Source organism: Cariama cristata, unplaced genomic scaffold (assembly GCF_000690535.1).
Source record: "Cariama cristata isolate BGI_N322 unplaced genomic scaffold, ASM69053v1 scaffold45757, whole genome shotgun sequence".
In the NCBI taxonomy this organism is placed as follows: domain Eukaryota; kingdom Metazoa; phylum Chordata; class Aves; order Cariamiformes; family Cariamidae; genus Cariama; species Cariama cristata.
In genome coordinates this window covers 1-16,763 of record NW_009628072.1, presented here as the reverse complement: position 1 = coordinate 16,763, position 16,763 = coordinate 1, and the positions used below count along the sequence as shown (strand labels likewise).

The 16,763-nt window shown below is 40.4% G+C and overlaps 1 protein-coding gene across 1 annotated transcript; it reads left to right on the top strand.

Annotated features, from left to right (window-relative positions):
• Positions 1-1,012: 1,012 nt before the first annotated feature.
• Positions 1,013-16,611, top strand: LOC104157160 (deleted in malignant brain tumors 1 protein-like; the record flags this gene model as incomplete). The annotated part of the gene is made up of 7 exons (XM_009704634.1): positions 1,013-1,221; positions 2,412-2,581; positions 2,859-3,247; positions 5,000-5,271; positions 5,959-6,127; positions 15,633-15,953; positions 16,576-16,611. Coding segments are annotated over 7 exons (1,566 nt in total), but the record flags the coding sequence as incomplete, so codon positions are not given.
• Between the last annotated feature and the right edge of the window lie 152 nt (positions 16,612-16,763).

Below are 16,763 nucleotides of genomic sequence, written 5' to 3'. Positions count from 1 at the left end.
GGAGGCACCAACATCCCCAGCGCTGGGAGAAATTCTGGCCATGCTCCCTTTATATAACGTCTTTATTTGCTTCTTTCTCTTCCTCTCCTTACAGATGCCACAGTCAATTCCACTGTTACCACTCCAACTTCAACCACTCCAGGTTTGTCTGCTTTTTTCATCTCTCCGATGCACTACTTTTGAGATGTATTAGTTACTAGTTTATATGTTGTAGCTGTATCATTTGCACAAATTAATACTTTTAGAATAAATTATTATTTTTACTAATTCTTTAAATACTACATACTGATATCCTATATCTGGCTGATTCTCTTGCTGTAGGTGGATGACAGACTGTGTTCATTTTGTGGGAAATCTTTTTCTTCTCTAGAGTTTATATTTTTGGGGTCAGCACATCTGCCTTTCTCTCATACATATGTATGCCTTAAGCCTACCAAATGCAAAATATCTAAGGAGACTGAGTTCCCTGAAGAGATCATCACGCTGGTACCCTGCTTGAGAATACAATCTCTGTTCAGTTTCTCTGTAGATTTCACCTAATGTTGCTCTGGCTTAGATACATAAAATATATTTTCATATTATTAGAAATAAATCTAAATGAATTACATCTATATCTTATTTTCCTTCTTGTTTGTTTTTTTTTTCAGCTAGAAAATATATTTGTGGTGGCTTACTTTTTAATTCCTCTGGAACACTTCAGAGTCCTTCTTACCCTTTGAATTATCCAGATAACGTAGATTGTTTGTGGCAAATACAAGTAACAAATAATTTCCGCATTATGCTCACATTTGGAAATATTCAGTAAGTAAACCACTTCCTGCTTGGGCAATGAATGGGTCCCAAATCTCAACTACTACCACAGTTCCCAGGCACATTTCCCATCCTTATAAGTGAATTATAAATACTACATAGGAATTGTGTGAGAGCAGTATCGTAGTTTATTGTTTGTTCAGCATTGAAAAACTGAAGTTTACCAAATGCATTTTATTATATGTTCATGTTTCCTCCTCAGGTTGGATGGTGCATGCCAGAATGACTATATTGAGGTCTATGATGGGCCACCCAATACTTCTCCTCTCCTTGCAAGAATTTGTTCTAGTTCTGTTCTCATGTACACATCATCCTCAAACTTTATGACGGTCAAATTTCACAGTGACTCCAGATACTCCAGTAGTGGATTTCATGCTGAGTATCAGTCCGTTCCAGCAGACCAGAACACCAGTAAGTTTCCATTCTAGTAGTAATATTTTGTTCGCTCAGAAGCTTTTATACTCTGACTTTATTTGCTAAATAAGTGTTTGTTAATGTTGTTGAAGAAATCCCACACAGATGACACTCCTGCTTGAATTTTATAACTGATTATTGGCTGATCACTTTCAGACAATAATTATTTTTTCATTTATAAGAATCTTTAAGTATCAAATTAATTGCCTTTAGATGTTATCTACAGTCGTTAATCTAAATTCATATTTCTTCTTATCATGACATTATTCATATATATTTTTTCTACCTTTGTGGACAGATTTTCATAGAATCATAGAAATATTTATTAGAAAGGACCTATGGAGGCTTCCTCGTCCAGCTATTTAAAGCAGAGCTATTGCCAACATGAGGTCAGGTCCATTATGAATTTGTCTAGCTGAGTCTCTAGAAACACTCAAAGGATGAAATCTTCAAAGCCACTTCTCTCAGTGACCTGTTCCAGTACTGTCCTGCATGGGAAAGTTTATCTAATGTGCGCTCACAACCTCCCTAGGCACAAACAATGGCCATCACATTTGGCTCTGTTGTCTTTGTAACTGCCTTGCCTTGCCTTGCCAGTAGGTCCCTGTCATCAGATATCTCTCTCTACCAAAGGCCAAACTCTCCCTGGGATCACTGCTTTTCATTTCATGGACTCAGTGAACCTTCATGGAGATGGTTTCAGGATCCCCTCCCACCCGAGTAGTGTTTCTGCAAGCCAGTGTGCATGTTTAGCTCTACACCTTCCACAATAGCTTTTGGATTCTTATTCAGGAAAATCTCCCACCTCTTAGCGTTTTTGTGTGAGTGGTGATAGAGGCTCAAGGTCTCAGAAAAAACCTATTGTAAACTACGTATTTTTGCCAGGACAGTAACTGAAGGTCAGCTGAAGTTTGTCAGAGACTATTGCTTATTTATATCTAAGTCTAAGGTGTAAAAATAAGTGGTTTGGCTTATTAATTCTCTCCCCTAAATGGTAGCAGCTATTGCATTTGTTGAAGTTGTAACATGCAAGCACTATCAAGCACCTGAAATCACTAATAATTCATATTTTCTTTCCTAGCCCTTGTGTGCTTGCCAACCTACATGCGCGCAGTTATAAACAGAAGCTACCTTGAGTCACAGGGCTACTCAGTGTGGAACATCAACTTGCCTGACTCTTATTGTAGACCAACAATTACATCAACTGAGGTTATATTCAATATTCCGTACAACGGCTGTGGTACACGTAGACAGGTTGGTGTCAACATATATTGGAGTGCTCTCCAAGTCTGAGCATGGAAATTTAACAGACGTGCGAAAAATCATCGTGAATGGCAAAGCGTGTTGTAACCCACAGGTATTCAAAATACAGAAAAGAAGCATGTGTTTCAGGAGGCTGAGGTCTATTAAACGTTCCTTCCCAGGGAAGGTATCCCTTTACATTTCAGAGTGATGTTCTAGAGAGCAAAGTATAGGAGAGAGTTAGGTGAAAAATCCCATCCAGGATGTTTGGATTTTTTGAGTATGACATGTTCTTTCTGACTAAACTAGGACCTAGCACATACAGAAGTTCATAGTGCACACTGTGAACATGACTACATGGGATAATTTTGTACTCATCTTGTGTCAAATAGGGCAACAATGAAACGATCAACTACTCCAATGTGATAAAAGTGCTTGCTTCTGGTAACATCATCAAGAGACAAAAGGACCTTCACTTGCAGATCAACTGCAAAATGCTCCAGAACACCTGGGTGCAAACAATGTACATTGCCGATGACACCATTAACATCAGTGAAACCCAGTATGGCAGATATGATGTTAACTTGACGTTCTACAATTCCTCATCTTTCCTGTGGCCAGTGCATGACTTTCCATACTACGTTGACTTGAATCAGGATTTGTTCCTTCAAGCTTCTCTTCACAGTTCTGACTCAAATCTGGTGGTGTTTGTGGACACATGTGTGGCATCACCTGATCCCAGCAATTTTAGAACACTGACCTATGAACTCATCAGAAGTGGGTAAGAATTTTCTGAAGAATTACTTAAAAAGTATCTGTATGTATAGCTCCAAAAGAGCTTAATTTATGAAAGAGGTGATTTAGGGCTAGCGTACGTTCATTGCAATTCTCAATACAAATATACTTCTAAGAAAGACCTTTTGGCAAAATCTGAATAAAATATAATATGACAAAGCAATGACATTCAGAAGTTGCAGTCAAGCATTGAGATTTCACTCAAGGAGGCAGTGTAGAAACTGAGATCTGAATTTGTTTCTGAAATAGATGTATGAAATGTAGGGATGACAATGGCTCCATGTTTCTGTACATCAGAATTCAAGTTTTGCAGCATAACCAGAATACAAAACAGTCTATTCAAAAAAAGGAGAAAACCTTTTCTTGCTATTCTAGAAACCTAAAACGTTTTTCTTAATTTGATACAAAATGTGCCTTTTGATTTGAAATTGAGAAGTTGTGGACTCTTCTAAAGAATGCAAGGGAGCTAGAAGGTTAGAAGTGCGGCTCCCAGCATCCCATTTTGTTTCAGGAATGAAAAGCTTATGCTGGTTTATTTACCTTCTGTGCTTGGTGGGATTTGAATTTCTCTGCCTCCTGGGAGGGTGTTCGCATCAGTAACCTTAGCAGTGTGGTAATCTGCTGCTAAGCTGGAAGTCAGGATTGTGACAGGCTAATGAAGTGACACAGTGCCTCCTGCCTGCTGGGTGAACGTCCTCCCTTTTACGCTTTATGTGAATCTTAGGAAGGTTTTTTCCTCTTTTGGGGATTTCTTTTATCTGTAAAAACACATACTCATTAAGCAGGACACGGACTATCTACCTTTGTGAGCAGGACACTCACCAGGCAGGTAGGGCAAATAGATTCTGATAATTTTCCACTTAATTTTCATTCATATGACATGGAACTGTGCCAAAAGCAAATGCATTTCCTGTATCTAAAATCAATAATATCTGTCTATAAATATCAGGTGTGTTGGGATATCACTGCAGTAGAAAATAAATTAAGAATGAAAGGACTTAAAATCCTTGGTGTATTTATTAGGGAAATGAGCACAAATATAATTAAAGACAACTTTGAAATATTCTGGTGTAACAATTGTGGGTGAATGACGATTAAATTAAACCAGAATGACTAGTATCTACATTAGGTGTCTTCTAAGGCTAGTAATCATCAGGAAGTGAAACTCATTGATAGGAAAGTTAATCTAGCAACTTGCTCTGTGAAACTTCTGGAGATCTCTGTCAGGTGTAGAGATTCCTCAAGCAAGGTACTTACAAACATTGAAGGACTAAAGAGTATGTTTATTTCCCAAAAAAGATGTGTATTAGAATTAGTTTCGTTCTTCCAAAGTAGAAAGAGGCCCTTTCTCTTTCTGCAACAACCTGCAGGGGCCTCTTTGCAAACACATAATCCTGTTTGCAAATGCAAAACAGGTCCTTACCTGAAACACAGAAACCAGCAGAACCACTAGTTATCTTTCAGCTATTCATGTTTGCACAATCTTTGTTGAGCTATGAAATTTCTGCACTGTATACATGATTGCGGTAGAAATCACTGCCACTCTTACTTAATTTTGTCTCTTAATTCTCTTCTTGCTAAAAAACCACTTTTTTTTTTTTTTTTTTTTTTATTCTTTTGAGTTCTCTTATACTCTTACCTTCTGGTTTTATATTTGAACACGAAACATGTTGCATAAAGGTAGTGTAATAGTGTTTCTATTCAGAATAGCTAATCTGTGAATTTTCTATCTTTCCAGGTGTATTAAGGATCCTACCTACTCTTCTTATTATTCACCGTACAGCAATGTTGCTCGGTTTGCATTTAATGCATTTTCATTTGTTAATCGATATCCGTCAGTTTACCTGCAGTGTGAGCTGGTAGTGTGCAGGAACCATGACTACAATTCCCGTTGCTATCAAGGCTGTGTTAGTAAGTTCAAGAGGAATGCAGGTTCTTCCCAGGAAAAAGTGAATGTTGTCATTGGACCTGTCCGGTTTTGGGAAGCTCATGCTGAGAACAGGAATGCTGGTGAGTTTAAATAACTTAGATAATATAAGACTCTGTATGTTATTGTATGTTTGTGTGTCAGTTCAGACATGAAATTCGGCTCTGAAATATACCTTTGCTAGTTTGTTCACAACTCTGTCGTAATTCTTATGGGTAATTTTTTATTTATTTATTTTTTATAAAATCGTTTTATAAGGTTTACAAGCGATTTCCTTTCTATTGCCCTTTAGATCCATTAGTTGTTCTGCACATGTCAAATGGCAATTGATTCAGTTCTGTGGGAAGAGGGATGAGGTGCAACCCACCTCCTTGAAGGATTTATATCAATTTTTCAAAGCCATCTGTGCCCAATTGACATGTCTCTTATTTATTAGCAACCAATCTATAGGTCCCCTTGGAAAAGTTGTTTCCCAGTGTCCTGTAGCTGCTGTTTCCACTATCAGAAAACAGCGTGTAAACACTCTAGAAAACCAGAGTGTAGTGATTACAAACTCTTGTAATCTTTGCTCTTTAATTTCTTGCCATAATCTTTACTTGTTTGGCATGGCCACAGAATCATTTGTGAAACAATGTGCAATAAAACAATTCAGTTTCTGATCGGATCCAGATTGCAACATTTTAACTCAAGTTCTCTTTGCCTAATTACCTTTGAGATTAACTAGCTCGGGAAAACAAATGTAAGCCTATCTCTTTCTCTTTTACCCACAGAGCTGGCCTCTGACATCCAGACAGAAGGGGAGTCTCAGAGCTCAGTGCCTGCTACCACCTCCCACGTTCCTCTGGCAGTGACCATCGTGGTGCTGGTAGCTGCTGTTCTCACGGTGGGAGGATTTCTTCTGAAGCATAAACTGCAGAAACCCATCCCATACCAGATAATGTGAGAGGCAACCCAAGACTTACAGGTGGAAGGCTATTTTCACCAGCCATCTGCTTCATTATTTGGTTTTGCAATCTGTGCGATCTTACTTGACTATTCCACCATCCAGAGCTTGTTTGAAAAATGTGCTGTATCAAGATAACACCTGTTGTTACCATGTACTGAACTTATAAAGGAGCCTGGCTTTAAAATCCTCAAGTCCAAATACCTCTAAGGTCTAAAGAAAGATTGATTCTTCCATCCCAGCATCCAAATAAGCTACGGTCTTCAGTGCTGGGCATTTCAGAGCATCTCAGTTGAGCTACTGGTTGAGTGTCTGTCTGAGAAGACTGATTTAGGTGACTTGAGGAAGAAGATAAAACACCTGTGTAGCACCATGAGATACTCTGGAAAGTAGTCCAAGAAAAATGTTTCTTCATGATAAAAATATCTCAATAATGAGCCATAAGTGAAAATGCACAGGGGCTGCACAATAGGAATTGCTCCTGTACAGTGTTCTTTATTTTGGGGGGTATGGTTCTTCACAATTACATGTTACTCTGAGAAAATGTAAGCCATTTACAAGATTTTGTATAGAGGAGGAATATAATCAAATCTGTTATGTAAATGTGTAATTAAAAAAAGCAGGAAAGAAAATTATTTTTGAGCGATATTTTTTTTGTGTACTTGCAAGCACACCACCCATGTGTCTGAACTCCCTGCTACTGCATTATCAGGTTGGAGAATGCAGCTTCTGACAAAGTGATTTTGCCAAGCCATGATTTCTGCTCTCGTTCTTACGCATTTCTACACCTGTAATGGGAGGGGAGAGACAGAAAGTACGTAAGTTGCCATAAGGAAGTGTGATCTGTCTCCTATCACCATGCGAAAACAAAACAAAAACAGTAATAAAGGAGGAATCTGTTTGGAAGAAGCTACTTAATACAAGTGGAAAGGTCATTGGTATTTGATTGAGAAATGCTCTTCTTTAGACTTTCCTGTTTTCTAGCCAGCTATGAAAGAGGAAAGTTCATTGGGAACACTATAATGTACTATGTGAGAGGTCAACCAAAGTAGTGACGTGTAAGGAAGGTGAGCTGTACTCTAGGGTGACATCCTGACCTGACGAGGAGGATCAGGGCAGCTCTGATGGGAATCACCATTACAGCCTGTACCATTCCTTCCTTCAAGCTGCCTTTTCCTGGTGACTCTAGGCAGGTCTCTCGTCCCCTCTCCATGCTGTGGAGAAGGGACCACATGAGGAGCGACTGGCATTACCCACAGAAAGTTGAAGTGAATTTTGTTGTCCGCATATCAGGAACAAAGATTGAGGAGGGTCCTCTCCTCCTCTCTGCCTACAGCCACCTTTGAAGGGCAGAGCAATCCAGGAGGCTGACCTGCCTTTCATCTAGTTCTGTTGTGTGGACCTGAGATTGTCGATGCTTGGAGGAATCCAGTTACTTTCTCAGCACTGTGAAGGCTTTCCTGGACCTGGGCTTTCCTACCTCTCTAGAAGAGGACCTTCCCCTCTGCTCTTCCCAGACCTCCTGTTTTCTCTCCTGTCCCTGCTCCTGCCATGGCCTTGCTGCTGTAGTGTTGCTACCCCACCATTTTTCAGGGCATAGCTTGATGGTACTTTTTCTGCTTTTAGTCTCTGAATATTATTGTGATCAGACAAGCAGAAAGATCCTAGACCTAGGATGTTGGTGCCTCCAATCTGCAACATGCCTGTGCTGTTCAGAGCTGAGTCTTCCCATTCCATGTCTGTGCCAGGGGTCCCAGACGGAGATAGACCGAGGTTGTATCAGAATGTAAGGTAGAAGTGCCAAGTTCAGTGGTTTCCATGCTGTAGAAAACACTGCTAAACTGCTCAAGTAGTTGGTGTCTCAGACTCATCCTCCTTATTTCATGCCACCTTCCTTGATCCACAAGTAGTATAGAAATGCAGGATTCAAGAAAACTGGATTTGATTAGGATGACAGGGTCATACTCCAAAGTACGTGTGCCTGGTGAATGATCTCTCTGCCAAGAACCTTCCTTCCCATCTCCTTCTCCACCCCCTCCCCTTCAGGAAATCTACCAATAAATCCAGTGGATTTGACTCTTAGCAGTAGACAGTTCTGATCCACTCACATCCTCGCCATTGAAAAAATGCAAATCGATTTGCAATGACATGCTTCACATGACACAGGCAACAGAGCCCAAGAAGCCATCAAGGAACCCAATAAATTAGACTAAGCTGCCTCATTGCATCATAATGCATGGATTCAGACTATCATTCCTTTGTGAAGAAGTCTGTGAATATCCTTATTCCAGTGTAGGTACTTCCTTAATGTCATGAGTGAAAGCTGATTAATCTTCTTTGTCCTTTCAGTGGTTTTCACAAAAGTCAGTATGTCTGCAGAAATCAATAGTCAGCAGAAGAGAAAGTGTTTTCAAAATTCGATTGAGCTTCTTTCACAGAGTAATGTGCTGAGAAACACTTCAACCTGCCAGAAGAAGTCCTAGAGAACAAAAATGTGTTACTGCAAGAGACTTACCTAGCCAATGGGAAGGATGAAAATGAACTGTATGGTACTTGCATTAATTAACTAATTCAAACTAATCAGAACATAACATTTATCTATTCCTACTCTGCAGACACTGTCTGATAATCAAGATCTCTAGAAATATCTAGATCTTTGAAGTTTGTAGTAAAGAATTAATTAGTGAAGAATGTAGTTAAGAATTACTTGATCAGTGTTGTTGATTTACCTGGGCAGTTTCACATGGGGTTTTTTTGCCTGAACCACCTAGGAATCACTTTTGTGTTCCTCTTCCTCCTCACCCTTTTCAGCTATTACAAGAGTTTGGAGAAGAATTGCTACCCATCACTTACTCTTGCTTCACTGATTGCAGTGTTTGATTGATCAGTCAAATATATTGGATTTTTTTCTGCTTCTTGCCAAGATGTCAAAACCAAAAGAATATGAATAGTGAATACCAGGTGTTGTGTACATTTCCTCATTCGTGTGCGAAAGTGGCTGTTTGTATAAAGAAACATATTTACCCTTCTCAATGTTCACTTTTAAGGCTTCCAACATTATCTTTGGCCTCTTGCATTTTGCGCTTCCTTCTTCCATTCCAATAATGCTGGCCTTTGTGGAAAGACCTTCTAAGTCATTCACTTTTTCCCTTGGGCTCCTGGACTTTAGTCTTCATCCTTGATGACTGCCCCTGGAGGCAATAAATTTGTATATGGCAACAATTGTACCACAAATTTTAACTCCTGATAATGTCATCCAAGACATGATGGCTGTAGAGGTAAGAATCAGATGAAGAACAATATTCTGGATCTTCAGTGTTAGGATGTTCTTGTTAAATGGTTAAAACACAGAAAGAGAGGAAAGTAACCACGCTGGCAACAGAGTGATGTAAGCATTATTTCATCTTGTGGAAAAACTTTGGATTAATTCTTCAAAGAATGACACAACTGTAATTGTCACTATGTAAAATTAATTAACTAATATATTAAGAAAAATTCTTAATAGAAATCGGAACATTTTTCCCCCCATCTGATGATTCAAAGGATCAAAGGAAATTTCAGAATAAAGTTAAGGTGCAATCTATGTAATGTACTTAACTATGCATAAAATCCACTGATTTTTCAGCACGGTTTTCATAAAAAGTTATCAGCTGACCCTGATTCTCTTGATATTTTCTTGCATTCTAATAGTTTCTCAGTGAATAGAGTTCTGACTTGAACTTAAAAGTGCCAAAAAGGAATGGGTTCAGATTGGGGCTGGAGGTGTTGACTTCAGCTGCAAGTTCTTCAGAGACTTCATACTTGAACAGGGCTGCCAGGTCTTATTTTACTTAAAGTATGCCGAAGCTTTAAGACATTCATGGCTCCCCAGGGAGACTTGCTACACTAGCTGGCACCAAGTTATGAAGCTTTTCTATTACTCTGCTGGAGGAAGCCCATTTAAGTTTCCAGATTTCACTGCCTTCCCCAGAACTGCCAAGGAATCTCCCCGTTTAAAAAACAGCTGAGATTCATCAGCGAGAGTTGAAAGACATCTTTGAATAGGAGCTCATTTTCTTTGTGCAGTGAGATGATTGTGAAACCTATGGTAACATAAATATTTCCTTCCAGGCAGTGGAAAATGTTACTCTTGAGATATTATCTTTCTGCAAAACCCAGGAAGTTACAAAAACTTAAGTAACAAATCAAACATATTTTTGTTTCAGATTATAGGACTGTGGGTTTTTTATTGTTCTACTGTAGAAAGAGAAATCTATACAGCCACTCCCCTTCAGAAATGAAGACTATATATTCTGATGGTTCTTTCTGTCAACAACACTTCATGAGATGGGTGCCACTATGATGTTGACATGGCTACTCTTGTTATGTCCAGCAGTTCTGGAAGCCGAATCAGGTAAAGCCCTTAGACTTGTTCCAGGGCATATTAAAAAAATATAAAGACTACTTGGAGTCCTCTCTGTTGATTCCATGAATAGAAATCACATTCATGCTGGTATCGGCTCAGGTAAAAGATTAAAGAGGAAATTGGTTGAAAAAGATAGCACAGTTTTGTTCTACTAAAATTATGAACTAATCATCATAGTGAATGATAAGAAAGATTTAAACTATTTAGTGGAGTTCATTTTGCTGACACAGGGTCGTACTTGTCTTAGTGCCTTGTATCATTGCAAGAACTGTGTCTGTGAGTAGTTATGAATGAGTTACTCTTCCAGTTCCAGAAATCTGATCTAAGAATTATGGAAGAATTTACTTATTTTTTTCAAAATATGTATTTATTCCAGAGTATGCAGACATACATATGCTATATATTTAATATTGCTTGTATTATTTCATTCTTCTTGACCTTTTGTACAATTTAATGAAATATAACAAGAAGTTAGTTTTCATAATCTAGCACTGTGGATAAATGAGGGGTAGCCAAAAATAATGAAAGACATGAAACGCTTTTAGTTCAACTTTTTCATGGTCATGGACTTTTTCCTTACATTATTAGTTTCTGTCTCCTAAGTGACTGTGGTTACTCTGAGCTAAATAGTTGCATGTATATCCTAGAATAATTGAGATTATTCTTCTGACTAGTGATTTAGGCATCATTATGATAATTTATATTGCCATCATCCAGTTTTCTTCTTCTGTCCTTTGCTTGCCTGGTGAGAAACCATCTTACTCTGACTGCTCTAGTTCTTCTCTCTGCTCATGGCTTCATTCCCCAGTCCCTGCCTCTATCTCCTGGGTCAGAGAAGTGCTGTATTTGTATAACCACAGGTTTTTGTCTTTTTTACACCTTTATAGTGTGAGGCAGGACACAACCTATCTAATTACATGCTCAGCTGATTGTTATGCTCTCAGAGTGATGACAGACCCTGAAGGAAAGCAAATAAAATTGTTTTAAATCAGCCTTAATTTCCAAATCCCACTCTGACTTTTTGCCAGGTTTGCTGTTTCAGTTCTCAAAAATCCTATCAGTGTGGTTCAAAAATGTGCATGTCCAAGTAGATATTTGAAGAAATCAGACATAATTCAAGGGGCACTTTTGTAGCTTCTCCTTTTGAACTGCCAGTTAAATGCATACAAATAGGAACAAATTTAGTTCAGACTCTGTCTTGCCTGTTCTTCTAGCTCAACAAAAAAGAATTAGATGCAGTGAAAATATTCTGGAGCTGTTAACTTCTCAGAGGGTTTTGCTTCGGTTGACTTACTCAGTGTTTAATACCAAACTAAATACGTATTTGGCAGAAATGCAAAGTACAACAAGTGCAACACGCATGTTTTGATTTCCAAAGTGTAAATACTACCAATCTTAAGTTACAATGTTTATTTGCTCATTTACACTTAGTGGTAAAGTCTTTAATAAATGTCTTCACCAAAACCAGATCTATAAAATCAGGATTTTCGTGTTGTTCACTGTAGAATGTCTAAACAAGCTAACTCAAGCTGGAAAGTAATGGGCTTTACCTGAATGAACACAGTGATAAGATGTATACAGGACAGGTTATTATATATTTCTTTATTTTAAACTCTAATAACATTCTACTGGCATATAAAAAATAAAGCCACTAGATTCCTATTGGAATTTTTATAATCCCATTGAGACCACTGTCCGTTCTGTTGAATGCTTAGTGGGATTCTTCCACTAAAACTACTCTTACAAACTCTAGAACTTGGTGTGATGTGTGGAGTCTAGGTCCTTAAAATTCTCCTAAATTTTGGAGGAAGAAGAGAAATTCTAATTAAATTGCATAAACCAGGGAGAAAAATAAAAAATGGCTATTGTTTTCTCTAAAATTTTGTAGTTTTTCTGAAGGATTCGTTTGGTCTTATTCTGACATCATTTTAAGCAAATTAGTGAGCTGCTTGTTGTCTTTCAGTAGTGCATAATATTTTGTGAATTGCGATTTATCTGCTGGGTAATTTTTGTATGGCAGCACTGTAGCTTCCCCAGGAGCATAAGTTTAGGAAAAAGCCATGGTCTTGCCTGCCCAAGCCAAGCCTTGGTGATTTTTTTTGCTGGAGCCACTACTCTGCTTTCCCCGCCTGCACCCAGGTCAGCAGAGGCTTTGTTCATCACGTAGAAGTGCTACACATACACACTTCTGGTAAAATACAGGTTGAGGGCAGGAAAACTGTGCTGTATGCCCTAAATTCCAGTAGGATTCAATGCAAATTGAGACATCTATATAAATGTATAGATAATAAAAGAAATTCATAAGTATGAAATCTGTTCTTAAAATATGCCATTTTCTTCCTATTAACAAAATGAAAAAAATCTAGCCCTATTTTCTTAATACAGTTTTACCTAGATTTCATTCAGATACTGAAATTCATTTTCTCTCTTTTGCTTTCTTATTATGCTTTCCTTATTATTAAAGAATTTCTTTTCTTGCTGAAATAGTTTGCACTTAGCCTGCTGTCGAAGATTTCTGTAGAAATCTTGCATAAGATATATCCAGCTGATTTTGAGATCTGGAAGGAGGGGAAGAAAAAAGGTGTGTATCACCTCTGTCCTCACAGGTCTTTAATATCGGGCTAGGCAAGTGCCTAGCGGGGCAAGAGGACAGAATAGACGACTTCTTAAGGTCACTTCAGCTTATTTATCTGACTGTGTTTGTGCTCATCTCCTTCTCTCCCAAAGTGACCCTTCTCCAGCTGGTGAATGGAAGGCACAGATGTGAAGGTCGCGTTGAGCTCTATTACAACGGACAGCCGGGGACAATTTGTGATGATTTCTGGGATCTTTCCGATGCCCAGGTTGTGTGCAGGCAGCTGGGATGTGGCCAGGCCATTGCAGCTCCAGGAAGCGCTTACTTTGGCCGAGGCTCAGGTGACATCCTGCTAGATGATGTGAAGTGTGGGGGAAATGAGATCTCCTTGTTGCATTGTAATCACTCTGGATGGAGGATACACAACTGTGCCCACTATGAAGATGCTGGTGTTGTCTGCTCAGGTGTGGTCATGTTTTTCTTTTCTAAACATTTTTGTTATAAATTGCAGTCAATATACATGTGTCAGCATGGGGGTACGCAGACCTTCTCTTCCTGAGGTAACACTTAGAATCATAGAATCATTTGGATTGGAAAGGACCTTTAAGATCACAGAGTCCAACCATTAACTTTGCACTGCCAAGCCCACCCCTAACCCCTGTCCCTAAGCACCACATCTACAGGTCTTTTAAATACCTCCAGAGATGGTGACTCCACCACTTCCCCGGGCAGCCTCTTCCAGTGCTTGTCAACCTTTTCAGTGAAGAAATTTTTCCCAATATCCAATCTAAACCTCTCCTGTGCAACTTGAGGTCGTTTCCTCTCATCCTACTGCTCATTACTTGGGAGAAGAGACCGACCCCCACCTGGCTACAACCTCCTTTCAGGTCTCCGCTCAGGCTCCTCTTCTCCAGACCAAACACCCCCAGCTCCCTCAGCCGCTCCCCATCAGACTTGTGCTCCAGACCCCTCACCACCTCCATTGCCCTTCTCTGGACTCGCTCCAGCACCTCAAGGTCTTTCTTGTCATGAGGGGCCCAGAACTGGACACAGCACTTGAGGTGTGGCCTCAATGTCATTCATTCAAGACATATGGTGGAAAGCTATACCAGATATATGTCTAATCTTTCTACTTTACTGTGAAGAATTTTCTATCTGTGGAAGAGCACACTTCCCCTGAAATGGCCTGTTCTCAGAAAGCAGAGTCTGATCTTCCAGCAACCCCCTGTCTTTTCATTTCACTGACCTGGCAGAGCCAGCATGGACTCATGTTTGTCTCACTACAGTAGTATACAAACTGTGCTTGCTCACTCCATGCAAAGCAATTAAAAATCCAAGGGTCAGATATGCATTGCAATATGCAGAGCTTTCATTCTGTCTAATCACCCACCAGTGACAAAGTGAATAAGGAAACAAGTCAAAATTAGAGGCAAAGCTATGTGTGACAGGTAATGTTAATGAGGAGGAATGGAGTTGGGTGAAACTCACCTTCTTACGGCAAGACTTAATGCATTCATTATGGGCAATAATAATTTCAGTCACAACCCCAGCTGTCATAGTTGAAAACTCGCTTTGCATTGTTTCTGTATTTTTCAAGTTTTCCTTCAAGTTTAGGCCCATTAATATTATTTTCCTTTACAAATATTCATCCATTTTGAGCACTCTGTCATCTTTCTGCTTTCTGATTTTACTTTCCCCTTATTTTTTAAGAAAAGTTGGCTCATTTGTATGTTCTTTTCTCCTGTATTAACAACAGATCATCGTGAACTGAGACATGGCTGATGACAACAGGTTGTTCAGGTGTTTTATATATATTCCAATTTTCCACATCTCCTCAAAGAGGAAGAGCCTAGAGAGCTGAATTCATGCTAGGAGAAAATGCTAGCTACACCAGTGCTTTGCACGTAGAAGAAAACAACAAAACTTGCTACGATTCCTCTATTACCGTATGCATGCGGTGTTCAGTGCCTTTTTAAGTGCCATTTATTTCTTGCTTGCATTCGTAGCTCCAGTGCCTAGGACAGACTGGTTGTATTCACCAGCTGATTCATGCTGGCCTGATCCCCTCCTGGCCTTGCACCAAGCACCACCCCAAGACCACTGCCCGGGCTGCTCCTGGGGGTGACCAGAGCCCCTGCAGAAGGGCATCTGTGATGGTCATAGGTCCAAGCCCTGCTACTGCCAGCAACCCTACAGCTCCCAGCTCCATGATAGGAGACTGCAGAGGACAGCCTCCGGCTGTGCCTGGGCCATGGTGTCCTGTGGCTGCGAGCAGATGTCACATCAGTACCTTTCCCTGCTCTAACCATCTGGAAATACCACTTTCAAGAAAAATTTTAAATTGGCTGTTATCCACCTCCATTCTCTCCATTGACGCCAGTCAAGATGGAGTATGCCATCATAGTAATTTGTCTTGATTTCACTTTGTCCTTGAGGAGCTGGGTTTGTAGCTAAGACACAGATGTACCCATGGAACAAGCATGGTCCTCATGTGCGTGGTGTTTTTCTTCCATATTCACAGGAAAGACCACTACAGCACCAAAGAACTTCACAGTGCCAACAACCTCAACACTGGAGACAACCTTCACAGAAGAGATGACCTCCATAGAGCAGAAAACCACCACAGAACCAATGACCTCTCTAGCAGAGACAACCCTCATACCATCAACATTCCCCATAGTGGAGACGACCTCCCTAATGGAGTTGATCACCACAGCACCACCAACCTCCCTAACAGAGACATCCTCCCTAGCAGAGACAACCACCTCAGCGCCAATGACCTCCCAAGCAGAGACGACCACCACAGCTATAATGGCTACCACAGCAGAGAGGAGCACACCAGGTAACCCTGTCCTCTGTCACTCGCTGATCTCCTTAGTACCCCTGATCTCCCTTCCTAGACATGACTGCACTGCAGGGGGTCTCCCATCCCTGGGCCGCTCCAATTAGGCCATTCCTGATGCTCAAGTCTACAGTGAGGATGCAAGCAGAGCACAGGGAAGAGTTCGTTAACTGAGGGGCTGAGGCCTGAGGCCAGGACCTCTGTAGCCATTGCTGGTGAATGAAACTCTTCAGGGAGGGATTTCCTGTCACTGCAACTGGCGGATTGCGACAGGGCATCGTTCTGCATTCGCTCCTCCAGTTCCTGCAAGAGTAGTACCATAGCTATTTCCTAGACATGCTCTGAGATTTGGGGTGTGACTGCAAAAGAGAAACCTGCTGCATCAAAAGTTTTGTAAAGCAGGTTAGATGTCCATGAGCATGTGGTTCCTGCCTGGGGAGTAGATGGCTGTGTAAAACAGAGAAGTCACTGCAGTCATTTCGATTGAATGAAAGACCTCCTCATGTTGTGAAGTACCACAGGACAGGGGCTCCTTGAAGATGGGCTACTTCGGGGTGCATGGCATGTGCTGACTGCATTCAGAACTTTTTCATTGACACGGAATTCTTACTTGCATCCGTAGATCCAGTCACCACCACAATCTGGCCAGATTCGACAGGTAATTCATGTCCATCACACCCATCCCTGGCCTTGCGGCAAACATGCAAGCTCCCTGCTGTAGGGGCACTTCTGGGGACAGCGGGTGCCAGGCTGCAGGGACCCTCACCCAGTGCCACATGCCTCACCCCAGGCATCCTCCTGCGGCTGTCC